The sequence below is a fragment of the Parambassis ranga genome, chromosome 1 (assembly GCF_900634625.1).
Source record: "Parambassis ranga chromosome 1, fParRan2.1, whole genome shotgun sequence".
Lineage (NCBI taxonomy): Eukaryota > Metazoa > Chordata > Actinopteri > Ambassidae > Parambassis > Parambassis ranga.
Genome location: NC_041022.1, coordinates 8,453,335 through 8,476,873, shown reverse-complemented (window position 1 = coordinate 8,476,873; position 23,539 = coordinate 8,453,335). Strand labels below are relative to the sequence as shown.

Below are 23,539 nucleotides of genomic sequence, written 5' to 3'. Positions count from 1 at the left end.
GAACCCGTTTATATAGGCTGATGACTATGGCTTTGTCAGCAGAAACAAATGAGCTATCAACACACATACGCAAACACACACACACACACATTTTGCAGCCTGGTCAGTAGTGAGTATGATGGATTGGACCTGAGGTGTGTCTTGTCTCGGTTATTGATAGGCAGGTATTGGAGTGGCAGCATGAAATATTAATGGACTGGAGCTAAATTCCGATCTGAGGAAGAATGAGAAGGAGAAAGAGAAGGGCAAAAACAGAGGGATGTTTGTAATGCAAGGAGTCATAACTGAGGTTTGAAGGGAAGCAGCAGAGAAGCAGGCATTCGTACATGTGTCTAAGAATTCAAAATATGCCTGATATCAGTATCAGTTTTTTTCTTTTCTCAATGGAAATTCCCTCCATCTTTGATTCAGTGTACACACACAGACACACACCTATTTGTCACTCTAACCCATATCCTGTTGTGGTTCTTGTTCTCTCCTCTGCTTTGATATTGGAGAACCACTGACTTTTGTGGACAGACAAGGCACACCTTTGTCTTAGCCACTGCATGAGTGTTTGTCATCATTGTTGGAAATCAGGGTGTGTTTGACGTTCTCCTACCATTCTGACTGCAGTACACACAGACACACACAAACAGCAAGAATTTGTCCTCAGCAGTGTTCTTTAAACTGCAAAGATGCTTGTTGTTGGATGCAGAGAAGGTCCATTTTGTGTGTGAGTGTGTGTGAGTGTGTGCACATGTGTGCGTGTATTGACGCAGCACTGCAGAACAATCTATACTAATGATTTCCCATACACACCTCAAGTTGATCTGAGAACCAGGGAGGATGGGAGGGAAGGAAGTCAAATGAGACGAATGACGAGATGGAAGGAAAGAAAGACACGTCCTCACCCATAAACGACAGGAGGGGTTGATTAAAGGGGTGGGGTGGATGGAGGCATTAACTCAATAACAGACTTTCTCACAGGCCATTACTTTTTCATTTTCTTTATATTATTAGTCTCTGGTTAGGAACAGAACCTTTCACAACACATATTACAAGGCAAACAACTCTCACCTTCAATAAGCTTTCCCACCATTTTATTTGCTACCATGGTGGTGAGTCCCACATAGGTAAGGCAGTTTTACATGCACTTATTCACACAACCACAGGAGGGCACAGAGCTATGTAAAAACCATTGACAGTAGAAACTATGGACAGAGCTTCCGTGGCATCACTTGTTTGTTTCTGAAGAGGCGTTTTGAGTGGCAGTGGGAGGCTCCACCATGTTGGCAGCGTCACATCCACCGCCATGTTGGCAGCGTTACATCCGCCGCCATGTTGGCAGCGCCACGTCCGCCGCCATGTTGGCAGCGCCACGTCCGCCGCCATGTTGGCAGCGCCACGTCCGCCAAAACTCCAAATATGGACAAAGGGGGGGAGAACTCGCTGTGATACGGCAACGGCCATAATTATGCATAATTTTAAGTCATAGTTAGAATTAAAACTAGTGTAAAAAAAATTCACCCCCTGTACAATTGACACTAGAAGGGAAATTATCATTTGAGACCAGAGTGGGTTTTTTTGTACTAGGCTGTAAACATTTCTGCTGTGAAGTTGGCCATTTTAACATGGGAGTATATGGGAAATGACTTGCTTCTGGAGCCAGTCCCCAGCAGTTGCGGCGTGAACTACAAGTTTTGACACTTCCGCATGGGCTTCAAGGGGGATAGACAACAGGGGAAGATGAGGCAATTGAATAGCATATTGCAATTCTTTCTGTTTCAGTGAATGTAATGCATGTGAAATGTGGTGGCTCAGCACCATGTGTCACACCAGGCTTGTATCTGTATCTTGATGTTGCGGTTGTGACAGCCTATTTTGCAGTTAACTATGAGGATATGTAGCAACACCACCTTAAAAATGTAACCACTGTCAGTTTTCTGGTGAGGACAAGGTGAACTGGAGTAAAAACAAATAACAGAGGGATGAAGGGAGGAATGATATTGAAAGAACATACAGATTAAGAAAATTATCAATGGCTATAACCTAAAATATAATCAGCTGGCTTCATGCTGAGAACTTACACATCCTGGCAACCCAAAAAATATTCCAATAGCACAATAACCAATCCAAAGCACAAAAAAACTAGGTACATTTGTAGGACAAAAATGTTTGTGTTAAAAAGTGTGTTAATGTTTTAATAGAATAAATGGTCATGGCACAATTTTGATTTCATTAACAATTTTAATATGATGTAATAGAGTGTCTGCATGTACGTGGGTGTTTTTGCTAAAATGTGTGTTGCTTTTGCATGTGTGTATGTGTGTGTGTGTTTGAGAAACCTTGAACCTCAACAGTGGAATTTCCTCCAATCACTTTACATTGTTCACACTAACAAGGAGTCAAAGACGACAAGGCAGGACAGAAACACTCCACACCCTTCGGGGCGTCTCTGAGGAACCATAAAGACTTTCAGGTCAAAAGGCCAGCACACATACACACAACCACACACACACACTCAGAGCAGAAAAATCTTAACAGGTGATTATCCTGTCTCATTAAACGCTGCCCCCCCCCCATATAAAAGCAGTAAAGTGTATAAATAAATTTGTTAAGGGCTCACAGTGGCTCTGCTGTCCACACAAGGACACTCTGACCTCTAGGGCAATGACAATAAAAGACGTACCCAGAGAGCATGAGAACAAATGAAATCATCCATCTCTATTAATCCTGTCAGGTTTTCTATGCCTGGCAGATCGTAATCACTGACAGTGAAGCAGAGCAAAAAGGAAGAGTCAAAGACAGTGAGGAGCTGATGGAACATGGCCTGCTGGTTATGAGTTCAGCAGCTAGTGAATAATTGTATAAAGTTTATGCTTGTGCTTAAACATCTTGAAAAAAATATGAAGACAGAGAGAGGGAGAGAGAGAGAGACATCGAGACAGAGACCCAGCCTGGTGTGAGAAAAAAGGGTTTAAGTCATATTAGAAAGCCATATTAGCAAAAAAACATTGGGAAGGGTTGTGACCTCTGCTCTGGCTGCAGAAAGGACCAGTGTTTGTACAGTGCATGAGTCTCTCACACTCACATCGCTGTGTGTGTGTGTACAGTATGTTATCAAGAGGAAGTAATTACAACTCAGTCAGGGGGTAACCTACACTTCAGCTGCCATTGTTCAGCCCTTCCTGCTTGTTAAAGGGGAAGAAGAGACTCCATCACTCACTTTATTCTCTTTCACTAGTTTGATCTGTTTATTTTTATCTTCTGCTCTTTTGACTTCACCACCACTGCAGTAAATAAAAGTAAACTTTTTTTGTTTTTGAAAATATAAAGGCACAAGTATAAAATGAATTCATTAAATCTTCCTTCTATTTATAAAGGATTTCAGCACTATTATGCACAGAGTGTAAGTGGTCGGTTATGTTATGCTGCCACCTATTGACAAAGACACGCAATGATTTTACAAAGCAACAGAATTTTCCAAAAACTGTGCTGTTTTGGTTTTTAGGCTTTTGCTGATTATTTGATGGTGAATATTATCATTACAATGACTATTATTATTATTACATGTATTTTCCAATTATTTCGATATTTTTTTAAACAAAGTTACAAAAAAGAGTTTGTGAAAAAGGCTGTTTAACGGAGCGGGAATACTGATGATTTAAACGCGCGCAGCTGCACAATCAATCAATCACAGCCAATTCGGTTCACCTGGGGCGGATCTTCCAAATAAAACCTCCACGCAGAGAGTTTCTTCACTTTATTTCATCAGTGTGAGCATCGCACTTTCGACGTATTCACAGTGCGTAAACGGCCCCATCATGCCCACCAAGAACGTCGTTGACGAGCGGATCTCCAAATTTAAAAACAAGGGGAAAGATCCAGCTGTAAGTTGATCTAAAATTTTCATTTATGTCTTATCAGTGTTATTTAAAACGACATCTTTCACTCTTGCAGAAACTTCGTGAAAAAAGGATCACGGAGTGCGTGGAGCTGCGCAAGGCTCACAAGAATGAGAATTTCCTGAAGAGAAGGAACATAACGCTGTCGTCTCTCCCAGACGAGGAGGCCCTGTCTCCGGACTACATCTCCAACGAGAAGGTCAGGTCACACAAACCTCGAATGATTTCACGCGAACTTGTGGAGATTGTGACGCCATATGTTTGATTCAGGTATCTCGTTTATCCATCGAGGATATCATCAAAGAAGTGAACAGCGGATGCAGGCAGTCTCAGACCCGAGGCTGTCAGGCAGCCAGGTGAGCCCGTCAGCCGTGATTTACTAACTTCAAACGGTCCTACTTCTATCAAGCCATAAATGAGCATCAGTATAAAGGGAGCCCATGGGACTGCTAGAGAAACTGCACGTTCTGGCACTATAAGAAAAAGTTGATGGGGACAAACTGACTAAAAAGCTGAACTGCCTTTTAAATTGCCTTTGAAGCTGTCAGAGAAAAGAGGAAAAACTTCTGTCAATCATTTCCTCAGGAAGCTGCTTTCACAGGAGCGTAACCCTCCTCTGAAGGAAATCATAGATGCTGGGCTGCTGTCCCGCTTCGTGTCCTTTCTGTCTATGGATGATGAGCCGACCCTGCAGTTTGAAGCAGCTTGGGCTCTTACAAACATCGCCTCTGGGACGTCTTGGCATACACAACAGGTGCCTGAAGCACAAGCCCTATGTTGTGACTAATGATTCTGTTTCACAGTAACTCAAGCTTCACTGGAGACTCTTGAATGCCTTTCAGAATAAATCTCTGATCTCTGCCTTCAGGTGGTGGAACATGGGGCTGTGCCGGTCTTCATCTCTTTGCTGGCTTCACCGCTGTTGCACATCAGTGAACAGGCTGTCTGGGCTCTCGGAAACATTGCAGGTGTTAAATTTGCATTGCAGTATATTTCCACAAAATGCTTTAAACTAAGCACTGTTGGGGCAGTATATCCAGCCACAAACTTGCATATCTCAGTTGTTTGCTGTTCCCTGTCTGACAGGTGATGGTCCAGCTTACCGAGATGTTCTTATTGAGTGCAACATCATCCCAGCCTTACTGGCCCGCATCTCCCCAGACACACCAGTAAGTCCAAACATTTCCCATCAACTCAGAATGCACTCTGTGTGTTATGTTTACATTTCAGAAAATTCAGTTGGAACAATTTGGAAACTTAACTGTCACTCCTACACTTAGGTTGGCTACCTGCGTAACCTCACATGGACATTGTCCAATTTATGCCGGAACAAAAACCCATTTCCACCCCTGTCTGCAGTCATGCAAGTAGGTACAAGTATCAGTTGCATTCTCCTTTTTCATATCTAGGTTTGACTACAAAATTAATCTGTGTCCATCACTCTTTCAGATGCTTCCTTCTCTGATCCAATTGCTCCATCACAGTGATAAGGACATCTTGTCTGATGCATGCTGGGCAATCTCCTACCTTTCAGATGGCGACAATGACAGAATTGACATCGTGGTGAAAACCGGGATTGTACCTCGCCTCGTGGAGCTCATGAGCCATGAGGAGCTCAGGGTCATGGTAGTACTTCAGATATACATTCACAACCTGGCTAGGTTGCTTATGTTGTAGTGTTACATAATGTAAGTCTGAGGTGTTGTTCTTCCAGACCCCTGCTCTCCGCTCCATTGGGAACATTGTGAGCGGCTCAGACCAGCAGACGCAGGCGGCAATTGATGCAGGTGTTCTAAATGTGCTACCCCGGTTAATGAGACACCAAAAGGCCAGCGTGCAGAAGGAGGCAGCATGGGCACTGTCAAACATTGCTGCTGGACCTTGTAGGCAAATCCAGCAGCTGATCACCTGTGGCCTGCTTCCTCCTCTTGTAGAACAGTTAAGAAATGTGAGTTTGGACTCAAAGCTACAAATTCTGAATATCAATTGCACTGATACAGTCAGATTGTGTCTTTCAGGGTGACTTCAAAACTCAAAGGGAGGCAGTGTGGGCAGTGACAAACTTCACCAGTGGGGGCACTGTGGAGCAGGTAGTCCAATTGGTGCAATGTGGAGCCCTAGAGGCAATTATCAACCTGCTGCAGGTCAAAGATCCCAAAGTTATTCTGGTCATACTGGATGCCATCAATAACATGTTCATGGTGAGGGGAGACGATTTATAGACTGAAACGAAATTTGAATCCAAACATTAATGATCAGATTTTGTTGGTTCTGTGATTCTTTAGGCAGCTGACAAGCTCGGTGAGACGGAGAAGCTCAGCCTGCTGGTTGAAGAGTTGGGAGGAGTGGACCGCATTGAGATGCTACAGAACCATGACAATGAGATGGTGTACCAGGCAGCACATAATCTCATTGAGAAGTATTTTAGTGATGTAAGTAATCTTGGAAGTTTAAAAATGAGCTTAAGATGCAAAAAGCCTTTAACTTTGATTTGTGCGTCTAGGGTGAAATCGAGGGGATCAAGGTGGACACTACAGAGGATGCTTTTGTATTTCAGAGCTCTGATGTTCAGAGAACCTTTGAATTTTAAAATGGTTTGCTTAAATATTGAAAATAAATGCATTAAAGTATAAAATTCTAAAATGGAGTGACTAAATGTCCCTGCTTGCTGAAATTAGAAGTGACAAATGTAATCCTTTGATACATGATCAGCTTTCAAAACTACATTTGTACAACACTCTTATCAGTGGGTGCTAATTTCAGGGTCATTTTATATCTTCAACATAAACAACTTCAGCAATTCCATCCTGAAAAGAGGCTTATCAAGGTACAACATCACTGTCACCATCTCCCTCAGAGCACCAGAGAAGATATGCACACAGCGTTGTGCCCTCAAAGCCATGAAGAGCAAGATGATCAGCTGTCTACAAACCACTTCAAAGCTCTGTGTGTGTACACAGCTGGGTCCTATGATAATCCAAACTCTGCTGTGTGTAAAGAGGAAGGCTTCATATAAGACAAACTTTGAATTCCATGCTCTCCATTTCTTGCTGTCTGATGCCATCAGGCTCCTTAAAATAAACCAAAGAAACTGCTAAACCACTTTCAGAAGATGCAAAGTGCTCTTCAGAGGAGAACCTGGACAAATAATCAGGTTCGGCTCCTTCACCTCCAGCTCCCTTGACGAGGACCTGCCTTGAGATACGCACATGTTTTGGTGCCCATCTCAAGTCTTATTCAGAGTTTGACTCAGACGACAATGAAGTCCTCATCCCATTTCCCTTCTAGTTTCTGTCATGTAAACACACAGACTGCTTCAACACTTACATATTTGTCTACATATCGACTCTTAGACATTGCTACAGGCATTTTAAATAACATTAACAAAGAAGACAACAGAGTACTTACCTTTGCTATTGTCCTTAGAGAAGATAGTTTCATAGTGTTTCTCATACCTGTTAACATGGAAATATATATTAGCATTCATATACATGTCTTGAGATGTAAGGTCTAGTTCACAGAGAGACTTTTGACAGATTATCTGCTAGTGTCACTCAGGACTCGTCAAATTATCAGTTGAATGACCAATGGCCAAAACCAATGTTCATGCTAAAATGCAGAAATAACTGTTTTTGTGTCATTCGGTGGATAATTTATTACTACGTGAGACGCCACTGGACATGAAAGGAAAACCTGTCTAATATTTATAATAATATATAATAACTTAGAACTAAATTAACCGCGGGAAAGAAAACTGCATTTTGCATTTTGCGTTATATTTACCAAACAGACGTTCTGCTGTAATATTTGTATTTTCTTGCTGTCCATTTGGGTTTTAGACTCAAACGTACGAGTGTATTCGACAGCTGTAACTTTCTTCCCGTTTGTTTTTACCTCCAAAAACTTCCGCACAGTCAGCCAATCAGAACACAGTACTCACGTGACGAGGGGTTTAAAGTGACAGTACCTGATTTGACTCGAATTAATTGGCTGCATAAACAGTGTACAATATATGCTTTGTATAAAACGTGGCGTTAGCCATGAAAAAAAGCATGATTAAATATTTTTTTTAAATATATCTTAAAAATACAGCTTGCAAAAACGACTGTAAATAGAAGCATTACATCTAGCAGCCTCAAAACTGCATATTTACACTACTCTATGCAGATCAAAGAATTGCAGACAAGTTATTTATCACACTTATCACAATGGTAGTAAGTGCTCAGTAATGTGAGCCTGTATCTGTTCACAAATGTTCGTTTATTCAGACATAAAAAACATACAAAGAGGAAAAGACATTTTATTTATAATCTCATTTAAGAAATTCCTACGTCCACAGAACTATTAGTTATTATTTCTCAACAACTAAATCTGTGGACTGCAACAGCTTATTTTTGCACATTTGTTCATAAAAACAGTTTGATACTGGCATGTTTTTACACAATACAATTACATCACAGACTATTACCTATATATAACTTGGAAATTGATGTGGAAGACAGTTGTGGTGACAGGACTAAATGTGCTGTGCCCAAGTCAAAATGAGTAAGGCCAGAAAAGGAGGAGAGAATTGAGAGGTGAAATAACTTGAAATTTCAACCACTTTAATCACAGTTTGATGCAAGAAAGTATTTTCCAGTTTTACTATTATGGTGTGCTTGAGTGAAATCTGGGCAGGAAGTGTTTACAACTGTAAAGGTATCTCCTTAAAATACAAATATCGACAATAATGTTTATACCACAGTTGAGTAACAGCTGACAGTGCATTTGGCCCCTTGGATGTTATCAGTGGTGGATTGTTTTGATGATTAACTGAGACAATGGTGACACCACAAACATTTTTGTCACAGTTAAGCAACTGACTAACAGTCAGTCTGTGTGTGTGTGTCTACATCTTCTCGTAGGTAAGTTCGTGTCCGCAGGTGGTGCAGGTTTTCTTGTAGAGATCCTCTTCTGGATCCACCAGCTCCTCTGGTCCATACTGATGTTGGTGAGCGCTGGTGTCTTTGGTCCACATGCTGCTCCTCACTGCCCTGCGCAGCTCTGATCGGCACACACAATCAGCCGATGTTAAACACTGCATAATGTAATGAACATGAAAAATTTGGCCAGAACTGGAAACCAACCTTTGACCTTCTTGTTGAAGCGTTTTTGTTTCTGCACCTCTCTGTTGTCTTCCCTCTTCTCTCGGGCTTCTTCTAAAGCCTCCTCTGAACCCCACACCTCCATACATCTCTTCTCCACCTGGAGCACACACATAGACACATTTCAGACAATAAGGCATGTACTGATCAGGTACATGTCACCTCTGCCTACCCATAGTTGTGCACCTGTAGCCGGAGATAGAGCTTCATGTCTCCCCAGTGTGAGTTGTGAGGATTTTTCTTTAGTATAAATCTGAGTGGAGGCTCTCTCTTGTCCAGGTCACAGTCCTTCAGCAGGTAGTGCTGCTTGGCTTCAGTTCTGGAGATCAGCTTGTGCTTCTCCCCATTGTCCCTGAAGAGGGTTAATTGGATTAAGTCACATCATTATAAGAAAAATGCAGACTTGAAGAAGCTTTCTAGGCTATCAAGAGGGACGTAATATAAGTCAATCTACAGACCAGCAGGTGTTTTCATCATATCCTACCTGCACTGGTCACACACAGACAGGTCAAAGCTGTTGCTGAGATAGGAATCCATAAAGGGTTTATCACAGTCATCACACAGCAGATAATCTGGTTCTATCACCGGGGCTGAAAACACAACAAGCACATTAAGAATACAACCATGTATGCACACATAATTAAAGTCAAGAACCACACACACACACCTGGCTGATGCACCACCTTCTTGGCGTTCTGCTCTTCCTCTCCGCCTTCCTCCTCTTCGATGAAGAAGCCAGCACCGGAGTCGATGGTCTTAGAAACTTTGGCCGAAGTTGCGCCCTCTACAGCGGAAAAAGGACGACTCGCAAGTCGGGCTTGCCGGAGCATTAACGCCCGCTGCCGGTTCCTCTCGATCTTCGCCCGCATCGCTGCAGAAAGCTCAGTTTTGCAGCCGGTTCCAGCTGCGTCCACTCCGCCGGACTCTGGCGGATCCATCCATCCATCAAGCGATCACCACAGAGAAATGTAACGAAATGACTCTTTGTTTGGTTTCATACAAAGAGGAGAGCCGGACTGTTGTTATAAAACTGACAGCGGCATACTTCCGGCTTCTTCTTCTTCGTTGTTATTTTAAATTATTAGAGCACTACTGCCACCTGTCGCTCTGGAGGGGGAATGGGCAAAGATTATATGTACAGGTCAATACTATTTGATCATAAATAAATATATATTTTTTGTATGATTGAGTGGCGTAATCTAATTGTCTTTATTGGGCTTAATTTCCTCAGTTGTCCTAAATCAGACAGGTGAGTACATCCTTTATTGGTTGTCCCCAGGTGTCGTGTTAATCTCTGTTGCATCATGCTAACCAGGGCCCATCAGGGAGACGCATGGCTCTATAAGAGGCTTGTGTCAAAGTAAAGCAGCTCACATCTTCAAAGATGACACTGCAAATCTGATGTCTGATCTGGTGTTATGAAGAAGCCGGAGGGCTGTCATCAATAAGACCGTTCAGACACACACTACACAAATATTGAAAATTTGAGTTTTCATTTATTTGATCGTAACACTTTATACAGAGTTGAATGATATATGTTTTTACAGTATAATACATGCTTCAAGTAGTACACGAATATGATTCCATGCTTGCATAACATATTAGGGAAATACAAAACCATTTTACTGTTGGTTGTGGTGTTGAAAGTGTCTAAACATACATGTTCATGCATTCATTCCTCACATTCAGATTGTCCATCAAGAAACTTCTAAATCTGACGTTGAGATGAGGCTCATCACCTAGCACTAGGACTGAATATTATATTGTATATGTCTCGATATACAATGTACATTTTTTTACACATATTAACACACAAGCAAACACACTTTTTGACATATTTAGGATCAGAAATAGTGGAGTAAAATAACAGGATATTTGAATCTTTGGGAAAATTGATTTCCATCTCACATTTATAGTTCTATATTTGAAATGTGAAAAGAAACATATTGCAGTGTTTATGCAGAAATAAAAAAAAGTTGCTTATCTTTGAGAGTTGAGAGATGTCTGCGTTTATTGATCATTTGTCCGAGGCTGAAAGGAGGAGGATTATAACCCACATTGAGTGTCTAGGAAGTCAGACCGACAAGACAAGATGGATGACCCTGAAACTGATTTGTTGTTTCAGCAAGGCTCTAAATGGATCTCTCACACCATGCCTGGTTTCCTATGATTTCAAAGACAGTTGGATTTTGCTCATAAAAAAAAGAAAATTGAAACCTCATAAACCAAACAAAAAAAGTGTTTGATTATTCTGAGAGACAGACATTTCTTCATTGCAATAGCTTTTGATTAATCTGCAACCTCTATGAAAACACATTAAATCTGTGTAAAGAATGGAAACACTACCACAGACGGTTGCATGTAACAGTTATTCCTTTAGTTGGACATACAACTAACAAATGACTAACAGAAACAACAGAAGATGTGTGTTATGTTATACAGTACATGAGTTGTTGCACATCAAAACATTACAGGAGAAACCCGGTGATATTGAATGTTCCCTTTTTATACTTTGAAAAAAAAAAAAAAAGCTTAACAAGTAAAATACAACACTAATCTTTAGTCCACCATTTGTAATCCACACTGCATCATCATCATCCTGATGATGTAGTGAAGTGGTCCCTCTATAAAGTGGTGCATGTAAAGGCAGCCAGAACAGAGGAAGTCATGTTCACAAGCTCATTATATTAAAAAATAATATAATATGCTAATTGTAGGCCAGTTTACACTAAATGTGCACACTAAATATTTACTGTAACCTATTCATAGATATTTATGAATGGAATATATCTGCAATTTCTCCCAAACTTTATGGAAACATGTTCAAATGATCAAATGTTCGAAGGATTAATACTTTTAACCTGTCTTGGAATGGACACAGTGAACATCTACAAGGTCTACAGTATTTAAGCAGCTACCACACATATGTGTCACCTCAGCCCTTCTTTTCCTTCATGTCTTCAGAGCTCTGATGGCAGTTTAAAAAAACAACAATAAAAGGGGAAAAATGTCTCCTCAGTCAGCTGCTAGTGAAAGTCCTGCTTATACTGCCACTCGTTCCTTCAGGTGAAAAAACAAAAACAAAAAACACAATTTCTTCAGATGTTTCATTCACTGTCCATCAGCCTGCCATGGATGCTACAGATCATAGTCACATGGAACAAATAGAGTCTTTCTCATTGGGTGGGGCACAGTCTATGAAGGTGGAATAGGCCTGTGTGCCACTGTCAAACAGTCGTGATTCACCTTTAACCTGCAAGGTTGATTTAGGCCTGAGCATAAGTGTGTATATGTGTGTGTGTGGGTGTGTGTGTGCGCGTCCTCTACTGCGTGTGCATATGAGACAGCTTGCAGCTGTGCGAGCATGTTCAGAAGACATGAGCACAGGCATTGTTTTTCTTCGTCCTCTCTGACTGTCAGTACGAGCCCACCTCTCAGACGGTGATGGGGCAGGTGATGATTCTGTCCTCCAACATGACGCTGACGACGAGGAAGACAAAGTAGAGCAAGAACATGAGGAAGCCCAGCAATTTGCTCATTTTCCACTTGCAGGCAGCAATGGACATGATGACAAAGAGGAGCATGAGGAAAAGTAGGACAATGGCGCAGAATAGACCGTTGCTGCTCACTTCCACGGGCTTGAAGTCATTGATGATGTTGAAGAGAAGCCATGGAAAGGGCAGGCTGAAGAGGAAGAAAGAGCATTTATGTGGGTTCTCTGATGTATTCACATTGAATGTTTATCTGTTAATCAATAGACTCACCCCACAGTGATATCAAAGATATTGGAGCCCACAGAGCTGGACACAGCCATGTCTCCAAGGCCTTTTCGTGCCACAATCACACTGGTGATCAGGTCAGGGATTGAAGTACCAGCTGCTAATATGGTCAAACCCATAATCTCTTCTGTGATCCAGAAAGTTTCTCCAACCTGAAATGAAGAATAAGCAACAAGGAGAGGTGTCAATTTCCGTCCTCATACTGCTCAAGACAATGGATTTGTCTCCCTGCACTACAGATTTGGTGACAGCATTCTTCATATCACACAACAATCCACTTTCCCAGGCTGTGAGTGGTGTGGTGTGGATCAGTAGGTGCCTGGTGGTCTGACTGGCTGTTCTGTGAAACATCTGGCATCTCAGGTTTTTACATCATGGCAACAGAAAAATAAAAATGCATGTGTGTAAAAATAATAAGATTCATGTACACATGACATCCCACAGAACTGAGTTTATCTAATCTGTATGTGTGTGTTAGACTCATTGGGTAACCTACAGCCAGCCATTATCAGACAATATATCTACTATATACTTCTATTAATATCTAAAGAAATTCAGCTCAAAGAGGCATCATAGCCTGAGTCAGCAAAGGGACAGATGTCGGACAGTCAGTCAGTCAGTCCAATTTATATCCCCACACAGTGCTTCATAGTGCTAAAAAAAAGCTGGTACACCTGCTCAGTGACCTTGCACACATGACCTTTGATGCTTCAGTCCTGTCTTTGCATTAGCGTTGTTAAAATAGACTGTTACACGTCTATCTGGCTGTGGATCAAGGCAGATTAGTCAGGATTAGCCATCATGCTCACACATTCAACACCCTGACGGCTGCACTGTGAGAAGATATACCTCAGTTGGTGTATGTGGTGAAAAACAAACAAAAACAAAAGTGTTTCGTGTTTGTGTACCTGGTGAGCCCACCACACCATGAGGTAGGAAAAGAAAGCAATCCAACAGATGGCGCCAATAAAAGTGATGGGGAAGAACCTTTCTGAGCTCTGATGAAAACACAAACACATAAAAACAATCACACAATGTTTGAAACCCTAACACCGAAGATGTTGTGACACAGAGCGGTGTGCGCCCACCTCTCTCCTGACGTCAGGCAGCGTTAACCACAAAGGAAATACGATGGGCAGGATGAACAGGTAGGTGAGCCTTTTTCTGGTGGTGTCAGGCCATGCCAGGCTCAGGGGCTGGTCTTCATCTTCCTCTTCATCACCCTAAGAAAGAGGTCATAACCTTACATTATATATACACTGTAGTTAACAACATCTGGATAATTCAACTGAGGTGGATAGTTAGGCTGACTGAGTCAAATCTGCTGGTTATGTTATAGTGTAATATAAAATAAAATACCTCTTCTCCTCCGGCAACACCGTTCATGGGTGGTGTCACTTCCACTGCAACATTTGTGTTGTTCCTGACGTTTTTATCAGCTTGAAAGAAAACAGAGAGAATGGTTAGGGGCCTCACATTAAAAAAAGACGAATAAATGTTCATTGGCATTCAGCACCAAAGGGAGGGTCAGGGCCAAAATACATTCATTTACTGTGATGAAGGTGAACAGAAATCTTCTTCAGGTTCAATTTCAACACTGATGACCCATGATCAACTGACAGATTAATCTTGTTATTCCCCATCAGCATTTGACCCACAGATTAATTTGAGTACGGTTATAATGATCTGTCTATCAGCAGCCAAGCTTTTACTGTATTGATTATTGATATGATTTGGTTTATCATGTGATTATCGGGTCTCTCTCTGTGATACTCACCTATGCCATTGGCATTGGCTGCATCTTCTTTACACTTCTGCTTGGCCATTTTGTGAAGGATTGATGCCTTCTCTTTGAATCCTCGACCTCAAACAAAAAACACAAACATTTCAATACTGTACTACTACAATCTATAACCTAATAATAATTAGTATTACAATAAAACTGATGTTTTATTGTGTGTTTGTTTTGTCTGCACTTTGATCACAGCTACCATCATCATTCAGGGGGTCCAGTGTGTGTATCATGAGCTGGAAGATGCTGTTTCTCATGAGTGAGTTGTGCAGAGAAGCACAGCTGCCTTCCCTCTGCAGCCTGGGTTTAGCCTGTGTGGGGGAAAAAAATGTTTGTATGAAGGTGTACATATTCATTTTTCATCTGAAACACATAGCGCACAATACATTCAGAAAACAAAAAGAAACACAAAACAAAACTCACTGTCAGCTTGGTCTCATCATCACCAGATGCATTTGCCTTTAGGAAAACACACAAAGAGAAAGAAAATATAATATACAAACGACGACATGTTCTAATGCAGTAACATATAAACCCAGGGTCTATGCAATCCATTTTGGACAAAGATAGTGTTCAGGTTGCATCAATAAAGCTTTTTATTTATTTATTTTTAGCATTGGATTGCATATCTACTAATGTCAGGTGGGGATGAGTGGATAAATTAAGCAATTAATACAGGTTTATTATGAATCAATAAGCTCTATTACCACAAATGTGATCTATTTAAAGAACAATGCAGATTTTATAAACTAAATGCTGGAACAATTTAACATTTTAAATCATATAAATCATATAAAACAGTATATTGAGCAATGGAGTGGTTCTAATAGCACAGAGAACAGCAATGATCACACATTTCTTTGCCAGCAACATAATCCAAAATGTCAAGTGTGTGTCTGACATCACTGCGTCCTCCTTCTGTGCTCGTCCTCACAGAGGAAAGTGGTTATAAAATGACATCTACACACACACAAGTGGATCTCACTCTAATCTTAACCCCAGCCATTTCTTCAGAGGACATATACAGCACAACGGTATTACCACACAAACACACACACACACACAGACAGTCTGCTGCCAGTGGGGACAGACTGTGACATTGCCACTGGGGAGGATTTGGTGTGGTGGTGTCGGGGGGTTTGGAAAAGGAAAGTTGAAGTCAGATACTGTGACATTTTTTAGGATTAATTAGTTATGGCTTTCCCTCTATATGATTTAGAAAAACACAGCCAACTCAGCTCTGCTGTATCACATACGATCGTGCTGCTGATCCCCAGTGTAAAAGACACACAGTAATACAACACTGAGAGGAAACACACAGTTGTTGTGTTGTTATTTTAAGTTTTCAAAACTCATATTATACTTTAACAATGAGGTCAGTCAAGACCTGCAACAACACCAGAACAGTCGCTGTAGACTACTCTCAAAACTACTCTTCTTTAAACTTTCTGCTGCCTGCTATTCTGACATTTTTTGTTAATCAATGATACAGAATAAATGGAATTTTAAAACCAGTTGTTAACAGAAACAAACAGGAACATTCAGCAGCTGTTCAGGCTGCTGGGTTTTCAAAATAAAGTTCCTTCCTCAGCCACTGTATGAGCTTCCTAAGAGAGACCGTGTGTACAAACCTACAGCTTTATAGCTTTAAACATGAGAACAGGTATAGATACCTACCTAATGGGTGCAGTATATGTTTAATTGCTTAATTTAAAATTAGAGATGAGGTAACAATTCATTTTCTAGTTCATATTATGGAGAGCTTCTATCCTGTACAGATAACAGAAACTTCAACAGCATCTGAGTGTGTTACAAACAGCGAGCAGTGTCATTGCTGACATGTTTTCATGATGGAAGCCTCAGAGTTTGAGCAGATAAGCTCTTTAGCTCACATCTGACAAGACACCTGCTGCCATTATGGCAGCTAAAAAGTGGCTCTCTGCGAACAGTAAAACCACTGTTTTCAAATCAACTCTGTTATTTATTGTCTCTGAAAATGGAAATAAAGAAGGCAATTTAAGAAAAAGACAGAGCATTTCTCAGAGGTTGGCTAATGCTCACATGGCTAATTAGAGCAGCCTGATGATGCAGAGTCTGCACTATGGAAGTGAAGTGTGTTATAATTATTTTTTGATTCAGATGGCTGCACAGCCTATTTCTCAGCATAAATACATAATCAAATGTTTCATGTGCTGTTGTGTAGTTTCAATTTTTTTTGTCTCTGTTGGTCCTCATGAGAGCCTACAACCTCTCCATTTTAAAATGATACATCTTCTAAAACCTAACCTTTCTTACCTGGTTGCAATGCTAAATTAACCAAGAGAGAGTAAGATAATTAAGTGACTTTTAGTGTTGCTTTAGCACAATTTCTGTTTTAACAGATCCTATTATCATGTTGGCAGCCTGCATGGATAATTTACTTATACAAAAATATGTAAACGAGTACAGTGAGTTTGTATTTTCTTTGGTTTCTACATCTGAGAAATTTTTGTGGACTTTGTTTGGAATTATAAGCTCTGCTTCACCTCAGTCAATTACAATTTACATATTTTCTCTATATTTATATCCACTGTGCCCCCAGGGAATATGCTGCTTTGGATTGTTTTTCAAACAGCTGTACTAACAGCTGCAAACTGCTGCTGTTTTGCAAACAACCTGGTGTTAGAAGTTCACCCCCTCTAGACAGGAAGCTAAGACAATGCCAACACAAAGTGCTGACCTGAAGCCAACAGATTCATTCCAGACACCTCCCTCATATCCCACTATAAGAATCATGTCACAGAGGTAAACCTGAAACACATCCTTCTGTCTTTTTCCTCTCTCTCTCTCTCTCTCCTTTCTGTCTCCTTGTTTCTCTCTTTGTATCCACCTGATTGCCCAAGCTGCCCGACTTAACCAGGATTAATCTGCAGAGGTCGCCGCTTTTAGACTTGTAATGTTCAAGCCTGTGTGTGAAGTCTTGTAGCAACCCTGACAGGTCACACTGCTGCCAAACAACTGGTCTTTCTTCTCCTCAGTTACAGCTAAATAAACCACTCAGTACATGAGTCAGCGGCTAGCTCAGTATGACACCTCAGCTGGCATAATATATAAAATTAAATGCATTAGCGCTCATTGAAAATACACACATAGAATTATAACACATGAGAAGGTCTGTAGTCCCAAAACAACTTCTTTTATTTTATCAGATTCTAACTGTTTCTTACTGGCTCTGCTGAGACTGGCTGACAGAGTGCTGGGCTGTATATGTGCTGTCGTCACTGCCAGTAAGCAGTCGATAAGGGGATCAGAGAGGATTGGTGTCTTTAGTGTCATTAGCAAGCAAGCCTGCAGGTCTGCTTCTTTGTAGGCAACATAAACACCACATGAAACATCAAAAACATATTTAAACCACACAAGGTGCATCTTTTTTTCCTTCCTCAATCCAAAGTGTGGTTTACATGTATGTTTTTGACCTGCTGATTCCTGCTCCCCAAGAGTGTATCTCACTATTATTAGTGGCACTAATTGGATTGGAGCGCATTAACCCCGAGGATTATTTAGCAGCTATTGACACATGAGGGCAGAGCAGGTGGACATCAAGTGCCGGATGACAGAAAGAGCAAAGCTGTTCTTGGGCTTGAAATGAGGCAGCCTGAAGAACAGCCAATTCCCAGAAGGGCACAAATGTCAAACAAAGTCTTTGCAGCAACACTGACACCAACAATGCTGCTCAAAGGTTTTAAGGGTACACTAAATAAAACTGATGTGCGATGCTTCATGTCACGAATACAGAAGCGTCTAAATATAATTTTTGCTATCACTAAAGCATTCAATGAAACATGACACCTGCACCATGCCAACAACTATTACAACAGTAAGGGAAAACAATTAGAAATCTTTATTTAGACTTTTATAACGAGCAGCACTGCACTGTATACGCCCCTGAAGAGCTGGTGATGGGTAATGTTACACTAAGCTACGGGCAATCTGCTCTATATGATTTCAATATTTGTCACCTGAGCGCCGTATGAGATTACAACATCAGTGAGCAACAGATCTGACTCCAACTGCACACACAGACACAACATACAAAAGATGTGAGAGACAAAAAGTAAAATGGCTTTTATGTGTCAAGTGTGTGTCAGTGTGTGTGTGTGTGTCAAAAGTCAATTTGAATGCCCTTACGTTGTGTTATTTATAAACAGGCCTCATAATGAGCCCTCCAAACTATTCTCAGAGTCATCATGGCTGACACAAAGTGAATTGTGAAGTGATTGCTGATTGTGCTGCTGAAGAGATGTGATGTGTTCAAAATGTCTCCTCACTAGCTACATCTGTGTGATCAGTGTTACCACAGATGATCTGAAATGATGTCCTGTGTGACAGAGCCCTCAAACCCCATCATTCAACAGCCTTGGTCAGCAATTGATTGGTGCAGAAGGAGGAGGAGCAAAGCTACAAGGATTTATGGACTAACTATTTAACATTTTTTTCCACAAGATCCTCTCAGAAAGTAATAATATTTGCAAAACAGTGTCATAGAACAGAAGAGAATTAAGCCTCAAAACCAAAATGTTTCATAAAAAAAATATAATCTATAGCTGTTTTTATGAATTACCCACAGGAGAGAAAAGAAGAAGAAGAAAAATGTTCTTCATCTGCCATTTTTAGGCTGCAGTTTCTATGAGATACTTTCATGCTTACATGTTTCATACCAACTTTAGGGCTGATACAAATGTTCAAATGTTTAATTAATGGGACTGATGTTAACAGGTATGTATGCATAATAATAAACCATTAAACTTTCTCAGTAACTATTCAAACATCAAATATCTTTAGCGCCTTAATCCAGTTGAAGAAGGGTCATTGATCAGCTCTGTTACATCAGTCCTATTCTGAGAGCCCCACTGGACTCTGGTCTGAACTCTCTTACTAAAAGTAGAGAACAAAGATGAGGCCTGTTTAAAGACTTAGTCAGCACGAAGTGGCTGCAGTCTGGCTCTGTGGCTGCTGCAGTCCAAGCTGCACAGGTGGTGGGTCAAGTTAAATCTTTATATCCGTTCAAAGGGAAATTCAGGAGCACTGTGCAGTCTGTTCACCACTCAGGTGTGTTTTATTTGAACACTGAAGTCATAATTATTTGTCTCTGACACCATATTCATTTGGGAACTTCTGAGAAATCCACACTGAAACTTATTATATAAAAACATACTTTTGATAGTTGGATGCTATTGAGTAAGGGTTGGGTGGGAAGGTGGGGGGATACAATGGATGCATCAATGGATGGGTGGATAGCTGGCTGGATGGATGGATGGATAATTGGATGTATGGATGGATGGATAATTGGATGGATGGATGGATGGATAATTGGATGTATGGATGGATGGATAATTGGATGGATGGATGGATGGATGGATGGATGGATATGTGGAATGTGAATGGGTGGAGCCTTACCTTTGGTGCACTCTCCAGCTCATCCACCTGGTTTTGTCCCAGCTTGCTCTTGATAAGATTTTCAACTTTGGCATTGAACTTCATAAATGTCACATAACTACAATAGCACAGCAGAAGACTGACGCTTTCACTTAGTGTGATTTGATTATCCAGAAAGAAATAGATGAGCATGAGCAGGCCAATAATGTAGAATGAGACATCTCTGAACAGAGGCCACCAGGTGAGGTTCAGCACCTCTTTGGAAAACAGGGCGCACATACCGATCACAAACAGGATGTTGAAGACAGCGGATCCCACAATGGTACCGATACCCACGTTACTGTGAGAGACGAAGACACCTATGACAGAGGTGAAGAGTTCTGGGGCAGAACCACCTGCTGCCATGAAGGTGGCTCCTGCTACATCATCAGATATCTCCAGCTTCTCTGTGATAACTGTGAGCGCAGGGACAAAGAACTCATCACAGACGATGGCTAAGGATATGAACATGTACATCATGCCAAACATATGAAACCCCACAAAGCCCTTGCGCCTGTCCTCCACGCTGAAGTAGTCTGTTGGGTAGTCCCCATGATTCATCTCTACATCAGATGACTTCATGGCCACTGGTGTGTCCTCTGCTTCAGCTGTGAGGTTGTGGTGCTGCAGAAGAGTTCTTTGGGGCACTGCTGCCTCTGCTGAACCCTCAGCGGCCGATTCCAGCTCGGAGGCCACCGATGTGACCAGCGACAAGGCACTCCATGAAGAGACTATGCAGACAGCCACCAAACTAACGACAAAACCAAGAATCCGTCCAGGTCGCAGCTTTCTCTTGACACACTGGTAGTGGTGCCTGCTGCTGCTGTGAGGGCCCAGCAGAGGAGAGGAGCTGGAGCACGCTCTTGTGTCTTGACTTCTTGTATGAAACATGAAATCCATGGTGATTGGCGTAGGTTGTCAGGCAGAGTGGAAGTTTCTAGAATCCCCCCCCCGGACAGCAGGGTCGGTGGTGATGGTGGCTACAAGGGCGGGGGTTTGACAGGCCGCGGCGGCTCACCGGTTGGTTTGCATGCTCCAGCCAGGTTTAAATACAATGGAAGCCCTGCAGTCTGATTCCGGGATCTAGCACATTCAAAGGCTTCCTCATATTAGTCACTGCAAAACAGAAAATAAAAACACACTGCAAGTTAATGCACGAGTGCAGAAGATAATCAGGTTAGATTCTGTTTTATGTGCACACTTCCTTCTTTGATCTAAGTTTATCCACTTAGCCTACATGCTTGGCAAAGCAACCAAGTACATTTACTCGAGTACACTTGAGACACTCGAGTATTTCAGTTATTAACTGTTAATTATTGCAGTTATCTGTCATTTTAAATTACTGCCAAAATGAAGATATTGTCCACAAAGACATGTTAGATAAGATGATATATCATTGATACATAGACTGTGATGAAAAGTAGTAAAGAAGATACAAAGGAATTCAAATGTGCTTAAATGTCAGACAAAAATATAAAAGGGTTTAATGCAGAAATGCTGTTAATTCTTTGCTGATTACACTGTAACATATATTGGACATATATTGGGAATGGAGTGGTTTACACATTAGCTGTTCCAGTGATCAGTGTTTTTATTATGTGACAGAAACTTTCAAATAAATTCCAAAATCAAAGTCAGCATTCATGAGAATGCTTCTAAATGTATGTGACCAGCTTCAAACTTCTAACAGAATGTTATTTCAAACTTACAGTTCATATGCATATGTATGACCTTTGGAGGATTGAAATCTATCATAAATATGCTGAATGTTGATATTACAGTTATTAATAGCTATAATTATGTTAAAGTGCAGAGGCCTTTTTGACATTGTGCTGAGAACCAGCTCTCCTTTAACTGAAGCTTGGACATTAGTGAAAGCTCATTAGGAAGCTATTTAATCCCTGAGAAGATATACTTAGATTAGCTCCAGACCCTGCACAGTAGTGCCACCACACAAAGTCAAAAAGCAGACAAACAACAACAAAATGACCTTTTTCAAATCAGTTATTCAGCAATAACACAAGCAGAGTTTAAATAACTGCAAACTTCATCTTTAAAATTCTTGGAATTATGCACTGGAATTATGCACTGTCCTAATCTGACTTACTTCTTTCAAACACAATAAAGGGAAATTCTCTACGTTCACAACTCTTTGCAGCTTTTTGCAGGTAAAAGGTGATTTCATTTTGCACATTAAAGTCTTGTCAAGAAGTATTGGTAAAGACGAAAATAGCACACAACAAATATGTTTTTGGTTCTCATACCACTCTTGAATGTCTCCCGGCCAGCAGGAAGGACTCCAGCAGGTAGCAGCTGGTCAGGTCCTGGTTCTGTGGAGGAAATATTCCTGTAAATCGGCTCCCGAAGCACAACGATCCTAAGCAGTCCGTGATCAGTCTGAAGGTTCTACCAGTAAATCCTCAGTGAGATTTTCCTCTCTTAGCAGAGGTGGAGCTCCTGGATGCCAGGTGAGGGGCCTCCTCCTTCCCCCTCCCTCCTTTTACCTTTCTCCTCCTTCCTTGTCCTCTCACTCTCTCTTTCTCTCTCTTCATGTCACAGTCCAAGAACAAGGATCGGCGCTACTGTCCAGCTTCCTTCCTCATTTCCCCTCGCCACCCCTCCCCCCTGTGTGTCCCCACCTCCCCCAGTGTCCTGCATAATTTCTTCCAATCTTACACAATGAGCTTACGGCATGATGGGGCCAAAGCATGTTGTGCTATTAGATCATTGTTTGGGCACAAAGCTCTTGAAAACTATCCCAATTATTTGGCAAAGCAGAAGCTGCTGCGGTATATCAAAACCTTTGTAATAAAGATGACAGATAAGGAGGCAAAGGAGTTACTTTTTTTCAAAAACATTAATATTTTTTATATTTATTGATACTTTTGCATGAATTTCTTTTTTTCTTTAGAAATGTGGACTTAAATATGATCTGCTCTTACTTTTCCTTTTACTTATTTGTCAACATACCACATCAAAATCATAAAAAAGGTCAAAATAATCATTCTTAAAAAATGAGTATGGCATCTGGTTTGCAATATTCTGTGGTGATTTTATTGTATGCATGTGTGCACATGAGCACACAAGTTAAAGTCAGGTCAGGCTTTCCACGTGAGAACTGTAAGCTTGAGTTGCCACCTGAAGGTGAGGTCATATCATGCGCCCATTCTGTTACATACTATATCGTCAGGATAGTGCTGTGTGTGGGTGTGTGAAGGAAGCTGTAGGGAATGGAGCAGAAACAGTGTTATAAATGGAACAGAAGAAAAAAAAATCTATTCAGAAATTTAAAAAAAAAATGAGGAAATAAACCACTGTTACTAAAAAAAGATATTAAAATGGTGGCCATCGTGGTGTTTTGTGTAGAGAATGCTGCTTAAGTGTAGATTTTTCTATCTTACTTAACTTTCACATCACATAACCCTCTTGGGATTAAATCCAACTCGACCTGCCTATAGTTTCTCACCTCCTGCCGTTCTTATC

At 41.1% G+C, this 23,539-nt stretch overlaps 4 protein-coding genes across 10 annotated transcripts in view; 1 reads left to right on the top strand and 3 right to left on the bottom strand.

Annotated features, from left to right (window-relative positions):
- The window catches only part of micu3a (mitochondrial calcium uptake family, member 3a), a 50,680-nt gene extending 42,915 nt beyond the window's left edge, over positions 1-7,765 (bottom strand). For all 7 annotated transcript variants that reach the window (XM_028401101.1, XM_028401154.1, XM_028401144.1 and 4 more), the window contains exons 1-2: positions 7,671-7,765; positions 7,296-7,342 (exon numbers count right to left, since the gene is read on the bottom strand). The gene's annotated coding sequence lies outside the window, so the exon portion shown is untranslated. The remainder of the gene's footprint in view (positions 1-7,295; positions 7,343-7,670) is intronic.
- On the top strand, positions 3,763-6,534 carry kpna7 (karyopherin alpha 7 (importin alpha 8)). Its single transcript, XM_028401074.1, has 12 exons — positions 3,763-3,872; positions 3,943-4,086; positions 4,158-4,243; positions 4,473-4,641; positions 4,756-4,855; positions 4,974-5,056; positions 5,168-5,254; positions 5,337-5,513; positions 5,602-5,835; positions 5,906-6,088; positions 6,173-6,319; positions 6,391-6,534. Exons 1-12 carry the CDS (start codon positions 3,807-3,809, stop codon positions 6,475-6,477), a joined length of 1,563 nt encoding a protein of 520 aa, XP_028256875.1. The 5' UTR covers positions 3,763-3,806; the 3' UTR covers positions 6,478-6,534.
- A 517-nt stretch (positions 7,766-8,282) lies between the features above and the next one.
- xpa (xeroderma pigmentosum, complementation group A) lies at positions 8,283-10,083 on the bottom strand. Its single transcript, XM_028401415.1, has 5 exons — positions 9,699-10,083; positions 9,516-9,621; positions 9,218-9,383; positions 9,014-9,131; positions 8,283-8,930 (listed from the first exon to the last, which is right to left on the bottom strand). Exons 1-5 carry the CDS (start codon positions 9,967-9,969, stop codon positions 8,776-8,778), a joined length of 816 nt encoding a protein of 271 aa, XP_028257216.1. The 5' UTR covers positions 9,970-10,083; the 3' UTR covers positions 8,283-8,775.
- A 2,141-nt stretch (positions 10,084-12,224) lies between these two features.
- Positions 12,225-22,514, bottom strand: LOC114432912 (solute carrier family 24 member 2). The gene is made up of 10 exons (XM_028401019.1): positions 22,321-22,514; positions 20,039-21,172; positions 15,026-15,061; positions 14,802-14,913; positions 14,588-14,668; positions 14,170-14,249; positions 13,899-14,033; positions 13,719-13,808; positions 12,796-12,962; positions 12,225-12,715 (listed from the first exon to the last, which is right to left on the bottom strand). The coding sequence occupies exons 2-10, from the start codon at positions 20,954-20,956 to the stop codon at positions 12,466-12,468; spliced, it is 1,869 nt and encodes a 622-aa protein (XP_028256820.1). The 5' UTR covers positions 20,957-21,172; positions 22,321-22,514; the 3' UTR covers positions 12,225-12,465.
- Positions 22,515-23,539: the final 1,025 nt, after the last annotated feature.